This window comes from Oryctolagus cuniculus, chromosome 5, assembly GCF_051225735.1.
Source record: "Oryctolagus cuniculus isolate XC-2025 breed Fujian yellow rabbit chromosome 5, ASM5122573v1, whole genome shotgun sequence".
Lineage (NCBI taxonomy): Eukaryota > Metazoa > Chordata > Mammalia > Lagomorpha > Leporidae > Oryctolagus > Oryctolagus cuniculus.
Genome location: NC_142871.1, coordinates 141,157,873 through 141,180,743, shown reverse-complemented (window position 1 = coordinate 141,180,743; position 22,871 = coordinate 141,157,873). Strand labels below are relative to the sequence as shown.

Sequence of the window (22,871 nt, the reverse complement as noted above, 5' to 3'; positions counted from 1 at the left end):
CACCCTACTCATGAGAGGAATGGAGAAAAAATATATATAGGAGTGTTAGTGTTATGTGACTGGAATCAGAAATACACTGAAGAGAAACTGATGCTCAAGGTGGAGAATGGGTGTGTGTTGAATATGAGGGACAAGGTAGAGGGGAAGAGATGTTGGAAGGAGGGGTGAAGGAAAGGGGAGAGAGACATGAGAGAGTTCTTGTAAGTTTCCATGAGGAAAGTAAAAGTATGTAAAACTTAAAAAGAACTGTTAAATGATATAGTTACATCAAACAAACAATGCAAGAAGTTATCAATAATTAATAATTTCTCATTGTTTCCAAATTCTTTTTTTCTGGACCTACACCCTCTTCTTCATCAGCAGCATCTTTAAAGAGGTATTGTCAAATCAAGAAACAAATTTATAGCTATTTTATCTGTTGTCAGTAATAAACTAGCAAATAAATATCAGATATATTTTTGAGAAAAGTTTAACATGTTTATTCCAATACCCTACCATGACGCACACAGTTTTCAAAAACAAGCTGAGGATGAAATATGAGATACCAAATCATCATACTTTAATTACTTATTTGATTCCATCTATATATTAAATAGTTTCCTTTAAACATTTTTTCTTTTTCTTTTAAGATTTATTTATTTATTGGAAAGTCAGAGTTATGGTGAAGCAAAGACACACAAAGAGCTCTTCCATATGCTGGTTCTCTCCACAGATGGCCTCAATAGCCAAGAGCTGAAACCAAGCTGAAGCCAGGAGCCAGGAGCTACTTCCCTGTCTCCTATGTGGGTGACTGGGGCCCAAGCACTTGGGCTATGTTCCACCACCTTTCTCAACTGGATCAGAAGTTGAGCAGCCAGGACAGGAACTGGTGCCCAATGATATGTTGACATTGGTGTCATAGGGAGTGGCTTTAACCACTACAACACAATGTTAGCTCCTCAGCATTTTTCTTCTAATGTAAAAATTGGGCATCTATTTATATTTTAATTTAAAGTTACAGCTTTGTCTTAATTTTCCTTTTATGTACTTTATTTTTTTATTTTTTAAAAACTTTAAAAAATTTTTTTATCTTTTATTTAATGAATATAAATTTCCAAAGTACGACTTATGGATTACAATGGCTTCCCCCCATACCGTCCCTCCCACCCACAACCCTCCCCTTTCCCACTCCCTCTCCCCTTCCATTCACATCAAGATTCATTTTCGATTATCTTAATATACAGAAGATCAGCTGAGTATACATTAAGTAAGGATTTCAACAGTTTGCTCCCACACAGAAACATAAAGTGAAAAATAATAGATGATTCTTTACATGATGATGAAATCAGATCAGACCTATTGTCATGTTTAATCCCAGTGAGAGTCAAGTTGGGAGTTGATAATTTCTTTTTTTTTTTTTTTAATTTTGAAAAAATTTGGCCGGCGCCATGGCTCAATAGGCTAATCCTCCACCTAGCGGCACCAGCACACCGGGTTCTAGTTCTGGTCGGGGCGCCGGATTCTGTCCCGGTTGCCCCTCTTCCAGGCCAGCTCTCTGCTGTGGCCGGAAGGCAGTGGAGGATGGCCCAAGTGCTTGGGCCCTGTACCCCATGGGAGACCAGGAGAGGCACCTGGCTCCTGCCTTCGGATTGGAGCAGTGCACCGGCCACAGCGCGCCAGCCGCGGCGGCCATTGGAGGGTGAACCAACGGCAAAAAGGAAGACCTTTCTCTCTGTCTCTCTCTCTCACTATCCACTCTGCCTGTCAGAAAAAAAAAAGGAAAGAAAAGATTAAAAAAAATTTTTGAAAAAATTTGTACATATTTGTTAGGTAGGTACTATGGTGATGGCTTGATACATATATACATTGTATAATATCCAATCAAGGTAAATATATATTTCAATTCAAGTATTTAACACTTCTTTATAGTGAAAGAATCCACAATTCTATCTTCTAATTTCTAATAGGAAAATATATGGTACATTTACATTATTTGTCACCACCTTACTGTGCCATAAACACTAGAGCTTCTTACTCCTATCTATATCTTAGTACCCATTAATCAGTTGGCAATCTAGTTAGAGTGTGTTTACAAAGTCTACAGAAAGAAAAATTCTTGCTAGTTGAAGATAATTTTTTCTGCCTTATTAAAAACATGTTTAGAATTTCTCATTCATATACTAATTAAAGTTATTAGAGTTTTTTGAACAATTCATTTTTGATGGGTTTGTATTTGGGGTATAAACTGTATAACACTTAATATTATAAAGTAGCAGAGTAACAAGTCTCTGGCAATCCTATCTCATTCTTTCTATGTACAATTTCCTCCACTTTATCAAAGTCTACTCACTCAGTGACATTCATTTTGGATCAACATTTTACAAGAACTCCATTACCACGTACAAAATAATTCTCTTCTGAAATCCTCAATCACCTTGTTTTAAGAGTGTGTCAGGGCTATCACTGTGGCAAAACAGGTAAAGCCACTGCCTGCATGCCTGGATCTCATTTGGGCACCGGTCTGAGTTCCGGCTGCTTCACTTCTAATCCAGGTCTCTGCTATAGGCTGGGAAATCAGTGGAATATGGCCCAGGTCTTTCGGCCCCTGCACACATGTGGGAGACCTGGAAGAAGCTCCTGGTTCCTGGCTTCAGGTTGGCACAGCTCCGGCCATTGCAGCCATGTGGGGGATGAACCAGCGGATGGAAGACCTCTCTCTCTCTCTCTCACTCTGCCTCTCTGTAACTCTACCTTGCAAATAAATAAATAAATGTAAATGAAAAAGAGTTGTCAATTTGCAGGAGGGCCTATTCCACTGGGCATGCCTGTATCCTAAGATGTAAAGGAATCTCTTCACAAGCTACAATATTTCTCCTCAATGTCTCTCATATTCACTACTGCAAGCCTAGTTTTTAACAAAGTAGGCAACAAATAAACATATTTTGAGTAAACTAGCGCCTCACTCCTTCTATTAAACTGCTTTGCTTCTTAAATAGCCCTCTTAATTAGCAAAAGTTGTTTACAAGATATATTAAACATATAACTGTTTGATATACATATTATAATACTCATTAAAGCACACATTTCTGTTTGAAAGAACATGCATTATTCCCTCACTGTGTGCCCCTCCAATTACTTGATCAAGCAATGTCAATGTATTTAGCAATTATATCGGCTTGTTTTTAAGCATATAGTGTTGCAAAGTATCCTTCCCGGAAATGTTAGGAATTTTTCTTAAGGTAACAATTATGTATCTCCTAGTTTTAGTCAAATATAGTCATCACGTCCCTATGTATTAATCAGCCCAGTTCCATTCAATCTTTTGAACTCATAAACATCATAATTGACTGCATCTTACATTTAAAGCAATACAAGTGGATTATCTACAGCATTTTTGAATAAGTGGAATAATTAGGAGAGTTATGGAAGCAATAGCATATACCATATACACACACGGTCTTCAAAACTTTCATGAAAATTCTTATTATGAGAGAACAATTCCTTTCCAAATTTCAGAGTAAAATAAATATAGTTTAATTCCATGTTATATAACTATTTTGAAGTCCCCTGTACATATACAAACATAAATAACCTGGCTTAGTAACATGTGAAGCCAAAACTATGACTTATCAGAAAAAATTCATATCTTCAGGCTCTTAACAAATTTTACAATTTCAGGATTTGTGTAAGAATTGGAAACCTGTTAAAGTGAAATGAACACTATGAGAAACGGTGACTTGGTCAGCCCTTGCCCTGACTGTTGATGTGTAACTTAATATGTTATCCCTCTTAGTATTTTTTTTGTTTGTTCTACTTAATACTTTTGTTTGAATACTGTAATTAATACACAATTATTCTTAAGTGCTGAAACTTAACTGAAAAGTGATCGCTGTTAAATATAAGAGTGGGAATAAGAGAGGGAAGAGATGTGCAATTCGGGACATGCTCAAGCTGACTTACCTCAAACAGTAGAGTTAGAAACATACCAGGGGATTCCAATTCAATCCCATCAAGGTGGCATGTACCAATGCCATCTCACTAGTCCCAGTGATCAATTTCTGTTCACAATTGATCATAATGATAGGACTAAGAACCAAAGGGATCACATAAACAAGAATAGTGTCTGCTAATACTAGCTGATAGAATCAAAAAGGGAGAGAACAATCCAACATGGGAAGTGAGATACACAGCAGACACATAGAATGGCAAATGTCCTAACAGCACTCTGGCCTCAGAATCAGCCCTTAAGGCATGCGGATCCAGCTGAAAAGCACATGAGAGTATTTTCAGGCATGGAAAGCCAAGATACTCTGGGAGAAAAAAAAAAAAAAAAAACCTAAATGAAAGATCTCCGCGAGTGAGATCCCAGTGGAAAGAATGGGTCATCAAAGAAGGAGGTACCTTTCTCTGAAGGGAGGAGAGAATTCCACTTTGACCATGGCCTTGTCTAAATATGATCAGAGTCGGTGAACTCAGGGGGCTTCCATAGCCTTGGCAACTCATGACAAGAGCCTAGGGTGATTACTGATGCCATAAACAATAGTGTCAATTTGTTAAGTCAACAACAGGAGTCACTGTGCACTTACTCCTCATGTAGGATCTTTGTCCTTAGTGTGCTGTACATTGAGATTTAATGCTATAACTAGTACTCAAACAGTATTTTTCACTTTATGTTTCTGTGTGGGAGCAAACTGTTGAAATCTTTACTTAATGTATGCTAAACTGATCTTCTGTATATAAAGATAATTGAAAATAAATCTTGATGTGAATGGAAGGGGAGAGGGAGTGGGAAAGGGGAGGGTTGCTGATAGGAGGGACGTTATGTGGGGGAAGCCATTGTAACCCATAAGCTGTACTTTGGAAATTTATATTCATTAAATAAAAGTTTAAAAAAAAGAATTTTATGCTTTTAGGTTTTATATTCATGAAATTGTATACAAATTTTATAAATTAAGAATGACAATGAAATTCCCCCAAAGGGTAGTCAAAGTCAAAACTACCCTTTTTTCTTCTTCTTTATTTCTTTCTGCATTTCTCTTTTCCTGAAAGTACACTATTCAAAGTAAAAGCAGCTATAAAAATATTCCCTACCTCAAATAAAACTCTCTTCTTTTTTATCAAATAAAACTCTCTTCTAAAATAATAAGAATAAATACCCTACTTCATCCAGAAAGAAAAACATTTAGTACAAGTAGACATGGAGGCTCAGTGACTTATTGGCTGGAATGAGGAAGGCTGACACAAGCAACTGAAGAAAATAATAATTATATTTTCTCTACAGAAAGTATGTATACTAGGGTAGATAGGAAAGAGAAAAGGTATAGTTCTCACCATTTCCTCACCTCTGAAAATTCTGTTCTTTTGCTCTTATAATTAATTTTGTGAGTCGAGAAGATGGTGCTTTCCCACATCACAACTTTCTGAAAATTAATCTCTGATTCTAAGACAAATTTGGAACAAAGTACTATTTCTAGAGCTTGAAATCGTTTGAAATTCACCACTGTAGCAGCAAGTGATAATAGGTCCAGACTGGAGCTTTGGGAACCCTATATTCCTCACGGGGCAATTAGTACCAAGCACAAAAGTGACCAAGAGTAATGGACTCCCATGGAAATTGTATGGGAAGGATCACTGAATGTCGCTCCCCCTCTTCGTGGAGGAACGACACAGGACCCTGCGCTGTTCTTTCGTCTGCTCGGCCCTCCCCGGGTTTGCTGCTGGTTCTTCCCGGGTTGGCTACTATCCCTTCCACCTCCGTGGAAGGGCAGTTCCCCCTGGCCGCATTCCCCACTTCCGCAGGGGAGCGGCACACCGCCGGCCGGTTCTCTCGGGGGCTGCACGGGTTCCCTTAGATGTTCCCCATAGATGTTCCTCGTGCATGCCGTCTCTCTCCTCCTTTATAGTCCTCCTCCGCCAATCCTAACTCGGCTGCCCACACGCCGAGTACGCTGCTCTCCAATCAGGAGCAAGTCCTACAGTTTATTGGTTGAACTGGAGGCAGCTGGGTAGAAGCTGTTTTCTCCTCTCCCAGCGCCATATTGTAGGAGAGCAGATGCATAGAATAAGTCTTAATTCCAGTAACAGTCTAGTCCGAGCTGCTCCCCACAGAGGAGAGAAGATGCATAGAATAAGTCTTAATTCCAGTAACTTAGTCTAGTCCGAGCTGCTCCCCACAGATCCCCCTTTCTTTTTATTTTTTTTTGGCGTTGATACGCGCCTGTCTTCGGTGTCCCGCAGCACACACTCTGCTCTACTTGCTAGAGTTGCCACAGGCTCTTACAAGTCCTATCAATCAGGAAAACCGAATCCGGGTCCTCTCTTCGCCATTGTGAGGAGGTTTTTAGGCGCTGATGCGTGCCTGTGTTCGGTGCCCTGCAGCGCATGCTCTGCTCTGCCTGCAGGGGACTTACAAGACCTATCAGGCAAACCGAATCCAAGCCTTCTCATTGCCTTATTGTGGGGGAGACTTATTAGTGTTGGTTCGTGCCTATCTTCGGTGACCTGCAGCTCATACTCTGGTCGAGCTGCTTGCTGGCGCTTACCGCCTTAAATCAGGCAGACCGAATCCAAGCCTTCTCATTGCCTTTTTGTGGGGAGGCCTTACTGATGTTAATTCGTGCCTGTCTTCGGTGACCTGCGGCGCATAAGCTGCTAGCTGCCCGCAGGTGCTCATCGCCTCACTTGATTAGGCAGACCGAATCCAAGCTCTCACATTGCAGTGTTGTAGGGAGGCCTTTTTATTTCTCTATTTCTCTATCTCCGGGCATTCCTATTTCTCCCATTTTACTTCTATCTTCCAGCATTCCTATTTTTCTCACTTTACTTCTAAACTTCTGTTTCTCTTATCCCTGCGGCTTTCCGGCAGCGCTCGCCCCGAGGCTGCTTCTCGGCACCTCGCCCCGCGGCAGCTTCACGGCTCTGCGCGGCTTCCCGGCGCCTCGCCCCGCCGGCGGGTTCCCGGCTCTGCGCGCACGCTCCGCGGTCTCCACGCACTTCGCGTCCGCACCACGGCCTCGCGCCAGCCCCGGCGTTCCCCATCTATTCACGCCCCGTGCTCTCTCTGCACGCGGCGGCTTCCGCGAATGTTTCCGCCACCACTGGCATTCAGTCCAAGTTCCCCGGACTAACCTGGCGAATTCCAACCTGGCGGCCCACGTCTCTGCCTCTGGTTCCAGATCTTCGCCTCTTGCTCCCCGGGGTGACTTGAAGAATTCCAAGGTGGCTTAAGTCTTCGCCTCGGCCTGCACTCGTGGCTTCATCCTCCCTAACATTTTTCTCTACCCGGTACATTTCCTTAAGTTTTCTTCCAACAATATTCCTCTCATTTCTCCTGGCTACTCCCCACAGTCCGTATCCGAGTCCAAGCCTCCTCCAGGTTTCACTTTCGCTTTCAGTCTCCTAGCTTCCCCACCATAGTCCGCATCCGAGTCTATGAAAGCTTTCACTTTCGCTTTCAATCCTAACTTCTTTCCCACAGTCCATATCCGAGTCTATGCCTAGGCTTTCAGTAGCTTCTTCCGGCACCTAGGCTCTTTGCTAGTCTCTCTCTCCGGTATTTCCCTGCTTCTTCCCGTTTCTTCCCTCCTAAGTTTCCTATCCGTCCTAGGTTTCCTATCCGTCCTAGGTTTTCTAATCCGAGTCATTTCTTCCCTCCTAAGTTTCCTATCCGTCCTAAGTTTCCTATCCGAGTCACGGCACCATTATGTCGCTCCCCCTCTTCGTGGAGGAACGACACAGGACCCTGCGCTGTTCTTTCGTCTGCTCGGCCCTCCCCGGGTTTGCTGCTGGTTCTTCCCGGGTTGGCTACTATCCCTTCCACCTCCGTGGAAGGGCAGTTCCCCCTGGCCGCATTCCCCACTTCCGCAGGGGAGCGGCACACCGCCGGCCGGTTCTCTCGGGGGCTGCACGGGTTCCCTTAGATGTTCCCCATAGATGTTCCTCGTGCATGCCGTCTCTCTCCTCCTTTATAGTCCTCCTCCGCCAATCCTAACTCGGCTGCCCACACGCCGAGTACGCTGCTCTCCAATCAGGAGCAAGTCCTACAGTTTATTGGTTGAACTGGAGGCAGCTGGGTAGAAGCTGTTTTCTCCTCTCCCAGCGCCATATTGTAGGAGAGCAGATGCATAGAATAAGTCTTAATTCCAGTAACAGTCTAGTCCGAGCTGCTCCCCACAGAGGAGAGAAGATGCATAGAATAAGTCTTAATTCCAGTAACTTAGTCTAGTCCGAGCTGCTCCCCACAACTGAACACTTAGAACTTTCATCTAAAACATTGTCAGGCTCTCAAATCACATACTAAAATAAACACTTAATACAGTGAAAATAAAGTTCCCAACCTTAGCAAGGTATATGTGAGGAGGCATGATTTATATGGAATTGCCACTGTTACTTTTAACTTAAAATACTGTGCAATAATACTTTATATTAATTATCAAGACCTCATAAATTGAAGATGTTTATCACAAATCAAAATATGCCAATAAGGTTTTTACATATGAGTCTGCTTCAGAGACTGCTTCAGAATATTTTGTAATTTGTCCAGCATTTCCCAACTTTTCAAAATGTTCCCTGAATGCATAAGTGAAAGACTTAGAACATACATTTCTGAGAAATTAACAAAGTACATCAGTATAATAAAGACTATGAATCCTTAAGTTAGATTTATTCCAGAATATATTCAAATCATTTGGACACAAAACAGTTTATTGACTAACATTTGTTGAAAATATTTGTAAACAAGATAGTAGGGTAAGATTTGTGAGATCATGTCATAGAAACATGCCTAAGAACAGACATGGTTGGAAATTGAATAGTGTTTGGCATTTTGTATAGCAGTTAAGACACTACGTGGGACACCTGCATCTCACATTGGAATACTTAAGTTTGAGTCTGAGTTCTGCTGCCAATTTTAGTTATCTGCCAGTTTGCACACTGGGAAGCAGCAGGTAATGGCTCAAGTGGTTGGTTCCCCACCACTCTTTGGGAGACAAAGATTGAGATTTATGTTCCTAACTTCCTAACTTCAACCTGGCACAATTCTGGCTGTTGTAGGCATTTGTTGTTTTTTTTTTTTTTTTTCAGAAAACTTTTATTTAATAGGTGTAAAATTTCAAAAGTACAACCTTTGGATTATAGCAGTTTTTCCCTCCATAACCTCCCTCCCACCCACAAATCATCACATCACCTACTCCCTCTCCCATTCCATTCTTCAATAAGATTCATTTTATTATTATCTTTATATATATAGAAGATCAACTCATTATATATTAAGTAAAGATTTCAACAGATTGCACCTACAGACACAAAGTATAAAATACTATTTGAATACTACTTTTACCGTTAATTTGCATAGTACAACACATTAAGGACAAAGATCCTACATGGGGAGTAGGTGCACAGTAACTCCCATTGTTGATTTAACAATTGACACTCTTATTTATGACGTCAGCAATCACATGAGGCTCTTGTCATGAGCTGCCAAGGCTATCCTCTTGAGTTCACCAACTCCGATCTTATTTAGATAAGGCCATAGTCAAAGTGGAAGTTCTCTCCTCCTTTCAGAGAAAGGTACCTCCTTCTTTGATGGCCCGTTCTTTCCGCTGGGATCTCACTCACAGAGATCTTCATTTAGGTCATTTTTTGCCAAAGTGGCTTGGCTTTCTATGCCTGATTAACTCTCATGGGCTTTTTAGCCAGATTCAAATGTCTTAAGGGATTATTCTGAGGCCAGAGTGCTGTGTAGGGCATTCACCATTTTATGAGTCTGCTGTGTATTCCGCTTCCTATGTTAGGTTGTTCTCTCCTTTTTAATTCTATCAATTATTATTAAGAGACACTAGTCTTATTTATGTGATTCCTTTGACACTTAATCCTATCTTTATGATCAATTATGAACTAAAACTGATCACTTTAATTAGTTAGATGGCATTGGTACCTGCCAATGGAATTTGGAAACCCATGGCACGGTTCTAACTCTACCATCAGGGTAAGTCTGAGTGAGCGAGGGCCGAACTATACATCTCCTCCCTCTCTTCACTTTTATTTTTAACAGGGATCAACTTTTTGTTAAATTTAAACACCTAAGAATAAGTGTGTGTTAATTAAAGAGATCAGCCAATGGTATTAAGTAGAAAAAAATACTGAAAAGAATAAAATAGTAAGCTGTTCCTTGCAAGTCAGGACAAGGGCTTATCAAGTCATTGTCAGTTTCACTTCTACGGGTTTCCTTTTAGGTGCTCAGTTAGTTGTCACAGATCAGGGAGAGCAAATGACATTTGTTCCTTTTTGGGACTGGCTTATTTCACTCAGCATGATGTTTTCCAGATTCCTGCATTCTGTTGTAAATGACTGGATTTCATTTTTTTAAGCTGTGTGGTATTCCATAGTGTACATATCCCATAATTTCTTTATCTAGTCTTCTGTTGATGAGAATTTAGAGTGATTCCATGCCTTAACTATTGTGAATTGAGCTACAATAAACATTGAGGTGCAGAAAGCTCTTTAATTTCTCAATTTAATTTCCCTTGGGTAGATTTTGAGGAGTGGGATGGCTATGTCGTGTGGTAGGGCTATTTTTAGGTTTATGAAGAATCTCCAAACTGTCTTCCACAGTGGCTTTACCAGTTTACATTCCCACCAACAATGGATTAGCATGCCTTTTCTTCACATCCTCTCCAGAAACTGTTGTTAGTTGATTTCTGTATGTAAGCCATTCTAACCAGGATGAGGTGAAACCTCATTGTGGCTTTTATTTGCATTTCCATGATGGCAAGTGATCTTGAACATATTTTCATGTGTCTGTTTTCCATTTGGGAAATCAAATACCTTGGAATAACCTTAACCAAGGACATCAAAGATCTCTACGATGAGAATTACAAAATCTTAAAGAAATAAATAGAAGAGGATACCAAAAAATGAAAAAATCTTGCATGTTCTGAATTGGAATATCATCAAAATGTCCATATTCCCAAAAGAAATTTGTATATTCAATGCAATACCAATCAAAATACCAAAGACATTCTTCTCAGATCTGGAAAAAATGATGCTGAAATTCATATGGAGCTACAGGAGATCTCGAATAGCTAAAGCAATCTTGTACAACAAAAACATAGCAGGAGCCATCATAATACCAGATTTCAAGCACACTACAGGGCAGTTATAATCAAGACAGCATGGTAATGGTACAGAAACAGATGGATAGACCAATGGAACAAAATAGAAACACCAGAAATCAATCCAAACATCTACAACCAATTTATATTTGATTAAGGATCTAAAACCAATTTCTGGAGCAAGGACTATCTATTCAACAAATGGTGCTAGAAAAACTGGATTTCCACATGCAGAAGTATGATGCAAGACCCCTAGCTTACACCTTACACAAAAATCCATTCAACTTGGATTAAGGATCTAAATCTATGACCTGACACCATCAAATTAATTGAAAACATTGGGGAAAACCTGTAAGATATTGGCATAGGCAAAGAATTCCTGGAAAAGACCCCAGAGGCACAGGCAATCAAAGCCAAAAGTAACAACTGGGATTGCATCAAATTGAGAAGTTCCTGTACTGCAAAAGAAACAGTCAGGAAAGTGAAGAAGCAACAGACAGAATGGGGTAAATATCTGCAAATTATGGAACTAATAAAGGATTACTTACCAGAATCTACAAAGAGATCAAGAAACTCCACAACAACAAAACAAAAACCCACTTAAAAGATGGGTGAAGGACCTCAACAGATATTTTTCCGAAGATGAAATCCAAGCGGCCAATAGACACATGAAAATATGTTGCAGGCATTTGTAAGAGAGAATCAGCAGATGGGAAATCATTCTCTCTCTCTCTTTCTCTCTCTCATTAAACAAATGATAAGACAGGCACTTTGCTATTAAAAATAGTACTATTCATAAAATAGCCAAGATATGGAACCATTTTAAGTGTCTATAAATTGATGGCTAGATAAAGGAAATGTGGCATATGTCCACAATGGAATATTTTTAGCAATAGGAAAGAATGAAATTCTACAATTTGCAAGAACATGGATGGAATTTTAGGACATTATGTTAATTGCATATGTTAAGTGCATTATGTTAAGTCAGGCATAGAAAAATAAAACATCACATGTTCTTACTTATATATGAAAGCTAAAATTTATCTTGTAGAAACAGAAAATAAACTAGTGGTTATCAGCAAGAATCTGGGAAGAGTATGGGCAATGAGAATAAAGAAGATGGTTAATACTTACGGGATTGCAGTAGGATATGAGGAATAACTTCTAATGTTCTGTAGCACACAGGATAACTATGGTTGAGATCAATTAATTAAGTATCTCAAAATATCTAGCAACAAGGATTTTCAATGTCCCTAGCAAAGAGAAATGATAAATGTCTGAGGTAATTGACATAAAACTACCCTGCTGTAATCATAACAATTTGTGTATGTATTGAAGTGTCACAATGTACTCCAAACATATGCAAAATTATTACATCAAGTAAATATTTGTGCTTGTGAGTGATATATGTGTATATATACTATAACGACATCATTTGTAAGTCACTAGTTATAAACCTATGGAGTATGTGTATTCTATGGAGAGTAATCATAAACTATGTAGGAATTAACTAGACACAGGAAATCCTTCTAAAATTTATGTTTGAGAAGAGCATAAAACTGACTTAGTTGACTAAAAACAAACTGAAAGTGGTTAATATACACAAAATTTGGAAACAGTTGCGGATGTTGTGGCACAGCAACATAAGCTGCTGTTCATACACCTACCTCCTATATTGGAGTGCTTGTTCCTGTTTTGGCTACTCTGCTTCATATACAGTTCCCTGACAATGTACCTATGAGACATCAGATGACGGGTCAAGTACTTGAGTCTGTGTCACTTATGTGAGAAACCCAACTGAGGTCCCTGCTCCTGGCTTTTGCCTCCCTCAGCCTCAGCTGTTTTGTTCATTTGGAGACCCAACCACTGGATGAAAGATTTCTCTCTGCCTTTCTTATCACTAGCTTGCCTTTCAAATATGTAACTATTAATCAGATATAATCATCTTAATCATGTATGTTCTTAATATCAGCACTTCTGAATAAACAAAACAAAAAATGACAATGAAAATAAGGAATAAAATTCATAATTACATTTGGGGGATTCCATACTCCATTATTAGTTAGTAACTTTCAAAAAGAAAACAGAAAGTTGGAAAAATGTAGAATATTTCAGCAACATTATTATGCTATTCCACTTGGGCTACTGTAACAAAAGAACATAGAGTAGATGGCATATACAACAGAAATTTTTGTGACAGTTCTGAAGGTTGGCATGTCCAAGATCAAGGCACCAGCAAATTTAGTGTGAACAAAAATAAAGAACATTATTGAAACATAATTATGGTCCTTTAAAATTCAGCAAAATTTCTCAGGAACTGACCAGTCACTGTTTACAAAGAGGTACAAGGTGCACATAGAACATACCAGCTGGTTTGGGGAGTCCTCAAACAAATCATACTGCAAGGTTAATGAGTTGGCATGTTGGTAGTGTTATAAGCAGAGAGGTAAACAGCAAGGAGGCACTGAAGTCATCAGCCCCTTCCTGCAGCCTTGCCTGTTCTGTCCTACCCACTCCCTTTTTGTGCAGTGGAAAAATCACAGCTTCCAGCTTCCAGTTTCCCACTCCCTGATGCCATTAAAAATAACCAACATGGTGGCTGGATATATCCCTGTGATATAATTTAGTTAATTTTAAGATCATAATAAAATTTCCATGGCTGACACTCGCATACCCATCATCTACCTGATGCCATGACATTTCCAAGATTTTTGAAAAAGGACAAAGAAATAAGTGGTACTTAAGTTCCACCCAAACTCAAATAAAAGCACACTCCAGACACTACCCTGTATGCCTGCAGTTTATATAAAGTGATGGTCCTGAAACTCTCTCTAGTGCAGCTCTCTTGAGCATCCCCATACTTCTTGAGAGTGCGGGTAAATATTGCTTCTCTGCCCACCTCTACCGACATCTAAGCCTCAAGTTCCTTCTTGCATCAGAAACAAGAACTTGAACCTAGCCTCCATGAAAATGAAGTCCATAAGCTGGTTAGCAACATCTGTGACAGGTTACTGAAAACTGCACACCAGTTGCTATGCATTCCCTCCCTTTCTTCCCATTTCTACTGGACCCAGAAGACTTGGCCATGCCTATCTATTTGGTGTTCTAAGTGAAACAAAATGGAAGAGGTATCCTGGGTGTCATTTCACAAAGCTGCAAAGCCGGACAACCACTTCATTCTTGCTATCTCTGTTTGAAGAAATCTAGGTCAAGAAGACCTGATGTCACCAAACTGTAACACCTTGGGGGAAGGGTTGATGCCCATAAAATGAAAATCTTCTTCTTTCCCCCTTCAATGCATCCACTATTAGATCATTTGCTCCATCTGTCTTCTGGAACCTCAGCTAAACTCTGATACTTCTCCCCGACAACAACAAAATATTCTTATCTGTGTGTGGTTGCAAAAATCGGTGTTATTGTTGGAGGATGACAACTAGAATATGATTACCTGCCATCCCGATGATATCATGCTCTTCCTCTTATATAAGCACACTAATCCCACTGCCTGAATGACCTTATTTAATGGTGATATTTGGACAATAGTTGCTTACCATGGAATTACATAAATGCATTGTGCTTATTTCATTTCAGGGAACTGCAATAGGAATTTTCTATACCAATAAATTTCTTCCTCTAGACCTTTTCCCTTTTGCTGTGTACTATCTACACAGCACATACTCAGTACCATATCCAGTGTCTTTTCTGTTGATTTAACAGAATCCTGGAGACTGAGTCTTTTGTAAAGAATAAAGGTCTTTTTGGTTTCATAATTCTGGAAGCTGGGAAGTATAAGAGCATGGCACCAACATCCATTCAGCTTCCGGTAAGGATTTTATGCTGCTTCAATTCATGGTGCAAGGTGGGAGGATAAGTGGTGTTTGTGTAACAGACAAAACATAAGGGCAGCCTTGCTTTACAATAACCCACTGCTGTAATAACTAAGCAAGTCCCATGGGAGAGAGAACTCGCTTGTGCATGAAAACTCACTGTTCATGAGGGTTCCAACTCCATCATCAAAACATTCCCTACTGGGCCCCTTTTTCCATCATTGCTGCATTGAGGAATTAAGTTTCTAACACATTAATGTGGAAAAGACACTCAAACAATGTCAGCCATTTTTTAAAATAACAATAGGCATTCAGTCCCTTACCTGGTTCTTTTACTAAGCAAGTATAAATTGTTTACTTTCCATTTTATTGTGTTTACTTTTACTAGAAACAAGTAGGGACTTTGGCAAAGTTATGTGTGACAAAGCTTTATAATTAATTGGAATTTTTATAATAATCTGGAAATATTAATTTAAACATAATATGGCATAAAAGTTGCTTAGTTTTTCAAAACTATTTTTGAGCACTATTATCCTTAATTCAGGCAATAATTCAAATATGAATATTTTATATTAATAGATTAAAGCCTTCATAGAATTGTTTGCAAAATCCATTTCATTTTAATTCATATCATACTACATAAATAACCCATGAGAGTAGTTGCCAGTACTACAGGTTATATTTAACTACTGATTCATCTGCCTTTTGCATTTACTTCTTTTGCTTCCCATTGTCCATAAACCAGGAAAGACCTGTCCATTACAATTCTAGAGAAATAGAATTTAACTCTTTCCTGAAACTCTCCAGTGAGAAAAAAATATACATTCCTTAGGGAGAGTGGCAGGATAAGGATGCAGAACACAGAGAATTGAAGTATATTTATAACCCATTGTTTTACAGTAAACAAGAAGGCTCAAAAGAATCATCATTAATCAGACCAGCCTTCTATGCCTCTGTGTGTGTGTGTGTGTGTGTGTGTGTGTGTGTACGTGTCACTGAGGGAATTGTTAGGAGGAATGTGATGTTCTCTCATGGGATAAAAGAAACCTTCCTCAGGTCAGATATGGTCCCTGATTGCAACAAAAGCTCCTCAGTGCACAATGTTAGAGGAGAGGATGGGGCATCTTTACATCTTCTGAATTTTGGGCAGTTATAAAGAGTATGTAGGGAAAATAAGAGAGTGGCTTATCAGAAGCAATAACCATCTACTGTTCCTTCTGAGATGTTATGATTAAAGGTATGTGACATTGTTGATGTCTTAAGATTAGAGAGTTATGAAAGACAGTGAATTAAAGTGCAAAAATGTACTATGCCAAAATAATTTTTTTCACTTTTGGTCATTATTTTAATTAGTTTCTCCCTTTCTAAGGACTACCACACTGTACTGAGCCTTCCAGTACCATTTTCTAAAATTGTTAAGAGTTGTTCATAGAAAATTAATGTACCTCTTCCTGTTGGGGAATAGAAATATCTAGATTATCTTGTACATAGTAATTCAGTCAAGTGATAACACACTTTTACTGCATTATGTTATGGTATTGCTCAGCTAAATATTAGTTCCTTGAAGTAACTAAGGGGCATTTGTTGAAAGCAATGGCAATCCCTTCAATAATCTTTTCATGGTCAATTTGTGTAAGTTGTGTTATTATAACATCTTAGAAACAATGACTACATAATAATCAAGAATAATTATTATATTACATAATACTAATGTGCAGAATTTATGCATGTTTTAGAATCTTTTTTTGTGTTTCACTGTGAAAAATTTGATGACAATTTGTCAGGGTGAAGATTTTTCTGATCATGTCTGTTAGGGGTTCTATGTGCTTCCTGTATTTGGACATCCCTTTCTTCAAACTGGGGAAGTATTCTGTAATTATTTCACTGAAACCTCCTTCTAATTCATTCTCTCTTTCCATGCCTTCAGTATCTCCTAAGACCCATGTGTTGGATTGTTTAATAGTATCCCATAAGTCTTCAACAGTTTTTAATTTTTCAAAATTTTTTGGTCTGACTAAAATTTCCAGAGATTTTTCTGCTAATAGATATTCTTTAGTTTGCCTTTCCAAGTCTGTTGTTAAGGCTTTCCATTACATTTTTTATTCAATCTATTGCATTCTTCATTTCAATATTTAATTTTTATTTCTCTTTAAAAATATAAATTTCATGGGAAAATTTTCATTCACTGTCTTGAATGGATTTCTTTAATTCATAAATTTGTTTCTGACTACTTCTGAGTAGTACTATGACTAATTTTTTGAACTCTATTTCCAGGATTTCATCAATTTCTTTATCTTCATATATTTAGTACTGAAGTGTTGTTGTGTTCCTTTGGGAGCATCATGTTATATTCCTTATACTTGTTTCTTGAATTTCTACATTTATTTTTAGGCATTTGTAGAGATACTTTTTTTTTCTCTTGATGGTTTTTATCTTTGGACTGTGCCTCTCTGGCTTAGTGGAATGTCTGCTCTTTCATTGAGAATCCAGAGATGTACGCGGCTGTGTCCAGAGAGTTCTGTCCACTGCTCCAGGATGAAGGGAGTATCCAAGTTGACACCCAAGTTGGGCATGATAGATCTCCTCTTTTTTTTCATCAGGGGAGGAATGTTTGATCAGCTTGATTGGCATAGTCTCACCCCCACCTCCAAGGCAGCCAATGGCCAGGCACTATCTCCAGTTGGCACAATATTCATCCACGCTGCCACAAGAACCACACAAAGGGTCCATGCAATCCTCAGTGTGAGCACCGATCCCACCAAAATGACCTATCCCAGTCAATCATGGAACCTCAAGTGTGTGGAGACACCCACAGTGAATTCCCAGAGTCCCAGCCACACACATTGTGTCTTTCCACACAGCAACAGAGTTCCCACAGTCTAAGCATACAAGGTTCCCACAGTCAAAGGCACCAAGCATCCACTCTGCCTGTTAGTCTGTCCCATCCACAGAGAGGGGGAGATGCACCCAGAGCCAGCCACTTATGGGAACTTCGCCCAGCCAGCCTAAGGCCCAGAACCTGTGACATGCTTTGAGGCTGAGGCACCTCACAGTCCTATGCAGGCACCCATTCCCACTTCATTCCTCTCAGCCAGAGTCAGATGTCCCCTCTCAGCTGGTTACTGCATGCATGGACACAAGCTGGCACAGTTGTTACATATGTCCAAAATGGAACCCACCATCTCTCAGCTAATTGCAGGATGCCATTGTCAAGGAGTTGGGAAGAGAGAAACATGTCCCTTTTATTCCTCTAGGTTGCCAGATACACTGTCCCCCACAGGGCTCCAGGCCAGACTCATGCCAGGCTCTCCCCACAGCTTTATCATCATTGGCTTGGGCTGCTGTAGTCTGGTCTCACTTCACTCTCCAAAGCTGGTGCTGAGGCTCTGGGCTGCTGGGGTCCTGTGCTATGTCCATCCTTGTGCTGCAGGTCCACACCCTTCATGTAGATCCATATCATCCCTCTAACTTCTGTGGAGTTTCCACTGCAGTTTTTTCCCTAACTCTTCCCTGAGATTGCACTCTCTCCACATTTTTTTAACTATCTTCTCATAGACTACAGCAGTAAGTTCCTCCTATTCCACCATCTTGGAATCTCTTTAAATACAATTTTTAAAATTCCCTAATAATTCAAACATTCAATACACAGAAAGAGTAAAGGCATTTTTTTCAGGAGTTGATGATGATTAAATTGAGGGAAAAAAACATCACTTTTGAGTTAGCTGATAGAATAAAGCTTAGCATTAAATTTTTTCTCATTTATAAGAATTTCTTCCTTGTTAAGAATAGACAATACAATAACAAGCAAAAGTTAAATAAATAAATAAATAAATAAGCAAAATTCCACATCCTGGGTGTGTGTTTGCATCTGAATCTACTTTCAGGAATAAATTAGCAAGTACTTGTTATCCACATGGTATAAATGCTATCAAGTGGGTATACTATGGAGGGGGTGTGTAACTGACCAGTCTGGGGACAAGTGAGGCCAACAGTCAAGAGACAAAGCTGTGCAGGAACTTGAGCTTGGAGAAGGTAGTATTTGGTAAACAATTGGGGATGCAAATTGAAAGCCCTGGAGAAAACTGGGCACAAACAAAAGAAAATATCAGGTTACTTCAAAAATTTACACTAAGTAAAGAGTTCAGCAAATAGTTTGAAAACAAATACCATATATTCCCCCTTATATTGGGGAGCAAAAAATTTGAAAAAATTAAAAACTAGAGGCCAGCGCCATGGCTCACTTGGCTAATCCTCCGCCTGCGGCGCTGGCATCCTATATGGGTGCCGGGTTCTAATCCCAGTTGTTCCTATTCTAGTCCAGCTCTCTGCTGTGGCCTGGGAAGGCAGTGGAGGATGGCCCAAATGCTTGGGCGCCTGCACCTACATAGGAGACCAGGAGGAAGCACCTGGCTCATGGCTTCGGATCAGTGCAGCGCACTGGCCATAGCAGCTATCCGGGGGGGTGAAAGGAAGACCTTTCTCTCTGTCTCTCTCTCACTTGCTGTCTAACTCTGCCTGTCAAAAAAAAAATTAAAAACTAAAAACAAGCTTTTATACAATAGAATTAAAAGTTTATTTTCACTCAGTTTTTGAAAAATCTATGCACACAATTATGTAACCATGCGCAAGTAAGGCATGTACTACAAGAAGCAAGTGATTTAATATATTTGCATTGTGAGGTCCATTTGGATAAGAGGTAACATAAAAATTTCCATCAATTGTTGGGGACCTGATTTTCATCAGTTACATTAAAAATTAAAAAAAAAAAATGGAGTCAGTGACAATTTTCTCCTGTTAAGGAATTCTTTGATGGAGAATAGATGACAGATGAAAGATCTTAAGCTGATTTGAAATTAGTTGTGATGATGAAATTATCTCGACAGTAAAATACAAAGATGATATAAATGGCTGTGAGACTGTCTTAGCATGGCTATGCTTTTTGTCTTCCATATCTAAGCTCCCATTGCTCCTTTGTCAGAGCCTTCATTGACCACACAATATGAATGGATCAGTTACCAGAACATACCATGGTTTTAATTTTATGCATTGCAGAATTATTTAATGATTGATGGTATAATTTATGCTTTCCTTCACTAATTTTAAGCCACATTTGTGAATAAATGTGTTTTTCTTTATTGCTGAATCTCAAGACCTACAAAAGCATGTGTAAATTACTCTGGGATTAATACTCATGAAATCAATGGGTGAAGAATCAGTGGTAACAGAAATGGAGAGAAATGGGTATATACATGGGACATTTTGTGGGAAGCATTTGGCAATCATTTAAAGGCAGAGATGAAAGAAGAATTGAGCTGCAGTTATCATTTTTTCATTTGACTCTTTCATGCTTGGTGTCTTGGTGACCTTTGTACAAATCAACAGAAGTGGTGGACACAGGCCGGTGCCATGGCTCACTAGGCTAATCATTCGCCTGCGGCACCAGCACTCTGGGTTCTAGTCCCGGCTGGGGCACCGGATTCTGTCCTGGCTGCTCCTCTTCCAGTCCAGCTCTCTGCTGTGGCCCGGGAAGGCAGTGGAAGATGGCCCAGGTCCTTGGGCCCTGCACCCACATGGGAGACCAGGAGGAAGCACCTGGATCCTGGCTTCATATCGGCACAGTGCACCAACCGTAGCAGCCATTTGGGGGGTGAACCAACGGAAGACTTTTCTCTCTGTCTCTCTCTCTCACTGTCTAACTCTGCCTGTCCAAAAAAAAGAAAAAGAAAAAAGAAATAGGGGACACAGAATGGGATTTCATTTGAAAACTAATCAGGATAAGTGTTATTTCTGAATTCTTTGAATTTTAGAATTGCAGGTAAGAAATTTATCTCTTAATAACAATAGTTAAAAGTAATATAATGATATTTCCCTCATTTAATGAATCTTTCTGATAAATTTCCCATTCTGCTTTCCAGGTAATGAGCCTCAACTGTACCTTGTGGCAGGACAACAGTATGTCTGTCAAAAGTTTTGCGTTTGCCAAATTCTCTGAGATCACTGAACAGTGTTTCCTTCTATTTACTCTCATCCTATTCATGTTCTTAGTGTCATTGATGGGCAATGCTCTCATAGCCTTTGCTATCTGGACCAACCCAGTTCTCCACACCCCCATGTACTTCTTCCTTGCTAACCTGTCTCTCCTGGAGATTGGCTACACTTGCTCTGTCATACCCAAGATGCTGCAGAGCCTTGTGACGGAAGCTCGAGGGATCACTCGGGAGGGCTGTGCCACACAGATGTTTTTCTTCACATTTTTTGCTATCAGTGAGTGCTGTCTTTTGGCAGCCATGGCTTATGACCGATATATGGCAATATGCTCCCCATTACACTACGCAACTCAAATGAACCGTGGGGTGTGTGCCCATTTGGCAATGGTTTCTTGGGGGGTAGGATGCCTGGTAGGTTTGGGACAGACCAATTATATTTTCTCCTTGAATTTCTGTGGCCCTTGTGAAATAGACCACTTCTTCTGTGACCTCCCACCTATCCTGGCACTCGCCTGTGGGGATACATCCCATAACGAGGCTGCAGTTTTTGTTGTAGCAGTTCTCTGCATTTCCAGCCCATTTTTACTGATCATTGCTTCTTATGGCAGGATTTTAGCCTCAGTGCTGGTCATGCCCTCACCTGAGGGCCGGCATAAAGCTCTTTCCACCTGTTCTTCCCATCTACTTGTAGTAACACTTTTCTATGGCTCAGGATCCGTAACCTACTTGAGGCCTAAAGCTAGCCATTCACCAGGTATTGATAAACTCCTAGCCCTGTTCTATACAGTAGTAACATCCATGCTCAATCCCATCATCTACAGTTTGCGGAACAAGGAAGTCAAAGCAGCTCTCCGGAGAACCCTGGGCAAGAAAAATGTTTTGATCCATGGATAGATTCCAGAGGACAATTGAGATCTGCTGTTAAGAAAAGAAGTACACACAGAGAAAGCAGAGAAAAAACAGAGTAAACAGAGAAAAAAGCTGTGCATCCTTCCATCTGTTTTATAAGGAACTTCTTTATTAACTGTCACTGTAATTTTGGAGTCATCTCTATATGCAGAGCTAAAATTCTCTGATTTCCACATTCTGAAAGGATGTTGTCTACTAAAGAATTTTACTAGGTGAATCAAATACTAAACAAATTTCCAAAAATTTTGGCCTAGGCTCAGAATATAAATTACCAGGTTGTATAAGTCTGGAACATTCTTTGTTCACATTAAGGGCATTTTCTAGCCCCTGTACTCAACTGACTTCCATTCTGCTCACAAGATAGTGTGTTTCCACTGCTGCCTGTCCCCACGACTCCTAATTCCATCATAACTGTAGGAAGTATAATGTTTTCTTACATAAAAGTATTATTACTGACACATACTATGGAATCAAGGAACTATTTTGTGAGCTGTGTGTATCAAAATATGTAACTACTAGCAGAAATCAACCTTCTGAATTTCAAAAGGATTTGTTAAAAATATTAAAGGAAAATTATGGGAAATGTTAATCAAGAGTTCCCGGCCGGCGCCACTGCTCACTAGGCTAATCCTCCGCCTGTGGCGCCAGCACTCCAGGTTAGGGCACCAGATTCTGTCCCAGTTGTTCCTCTTCCAGTCCAGCTCTCTGCTGTGGCCCCGGGAGTGCAGTGGAGGATGGCCCAGGTCCTTGGGTCCTGCACCCACATGGGAGACCAGGAGGAAGCATCTGGCTCCTGGCTTCAGATCAATGCAACACACCGGCTGCAACACACCGGCCTTAGTGGCCACTTGGGAGTTGAACCAAGGGAAAAACGAAGATCTCTGTCTCTCTCTTTCTCACTGTCTAATCTGCCTGTCAAAAAAAAAAAAAAATCAAGAGTTCCCATAGTAAAATGTTTTAAGTAAATAGAAATAATATTAAAATTCAAGGATAGAAAAAATAAACTAAAACAATTAACAGAAATCATCTTAATATTTTTATTTAATTTTCAATATTTA

At 39.8% G+C, this 22,871-nt stretch overlaps 1 protein-coding gene across 1 annotated transcript; it reads left to right on the top strand.

Annotated features, from left to right (window-relative positions):
* Positions 1-20,835: 20,835 nt before the first annotated feature.
* On the top strand, positions 20,836-21,798 carry LOC100339567 (olfactory receptor 10C1-like). The gene has a single exon (XM_002714367.5). The coding sequence runs from the start codon at positions 20,836-20,838 to the stop codon at positions 21,796-21,798; it is 963 nt and encodes a 320-aa protein (XP_002714413.4).
* Positions 21,799-22,871: the final 1,073 nt, after the last annotated feature.

What these genes read in the sequence shown, in the direction of transcription:
- LOC100339567 (XM_002714367.5), top strand. Translation starts at nt 20,836, where the DNA reads ATGAGCCTCAACTGTACCTTGTGGCAGGACAACAGTATGTCTGTCAAA.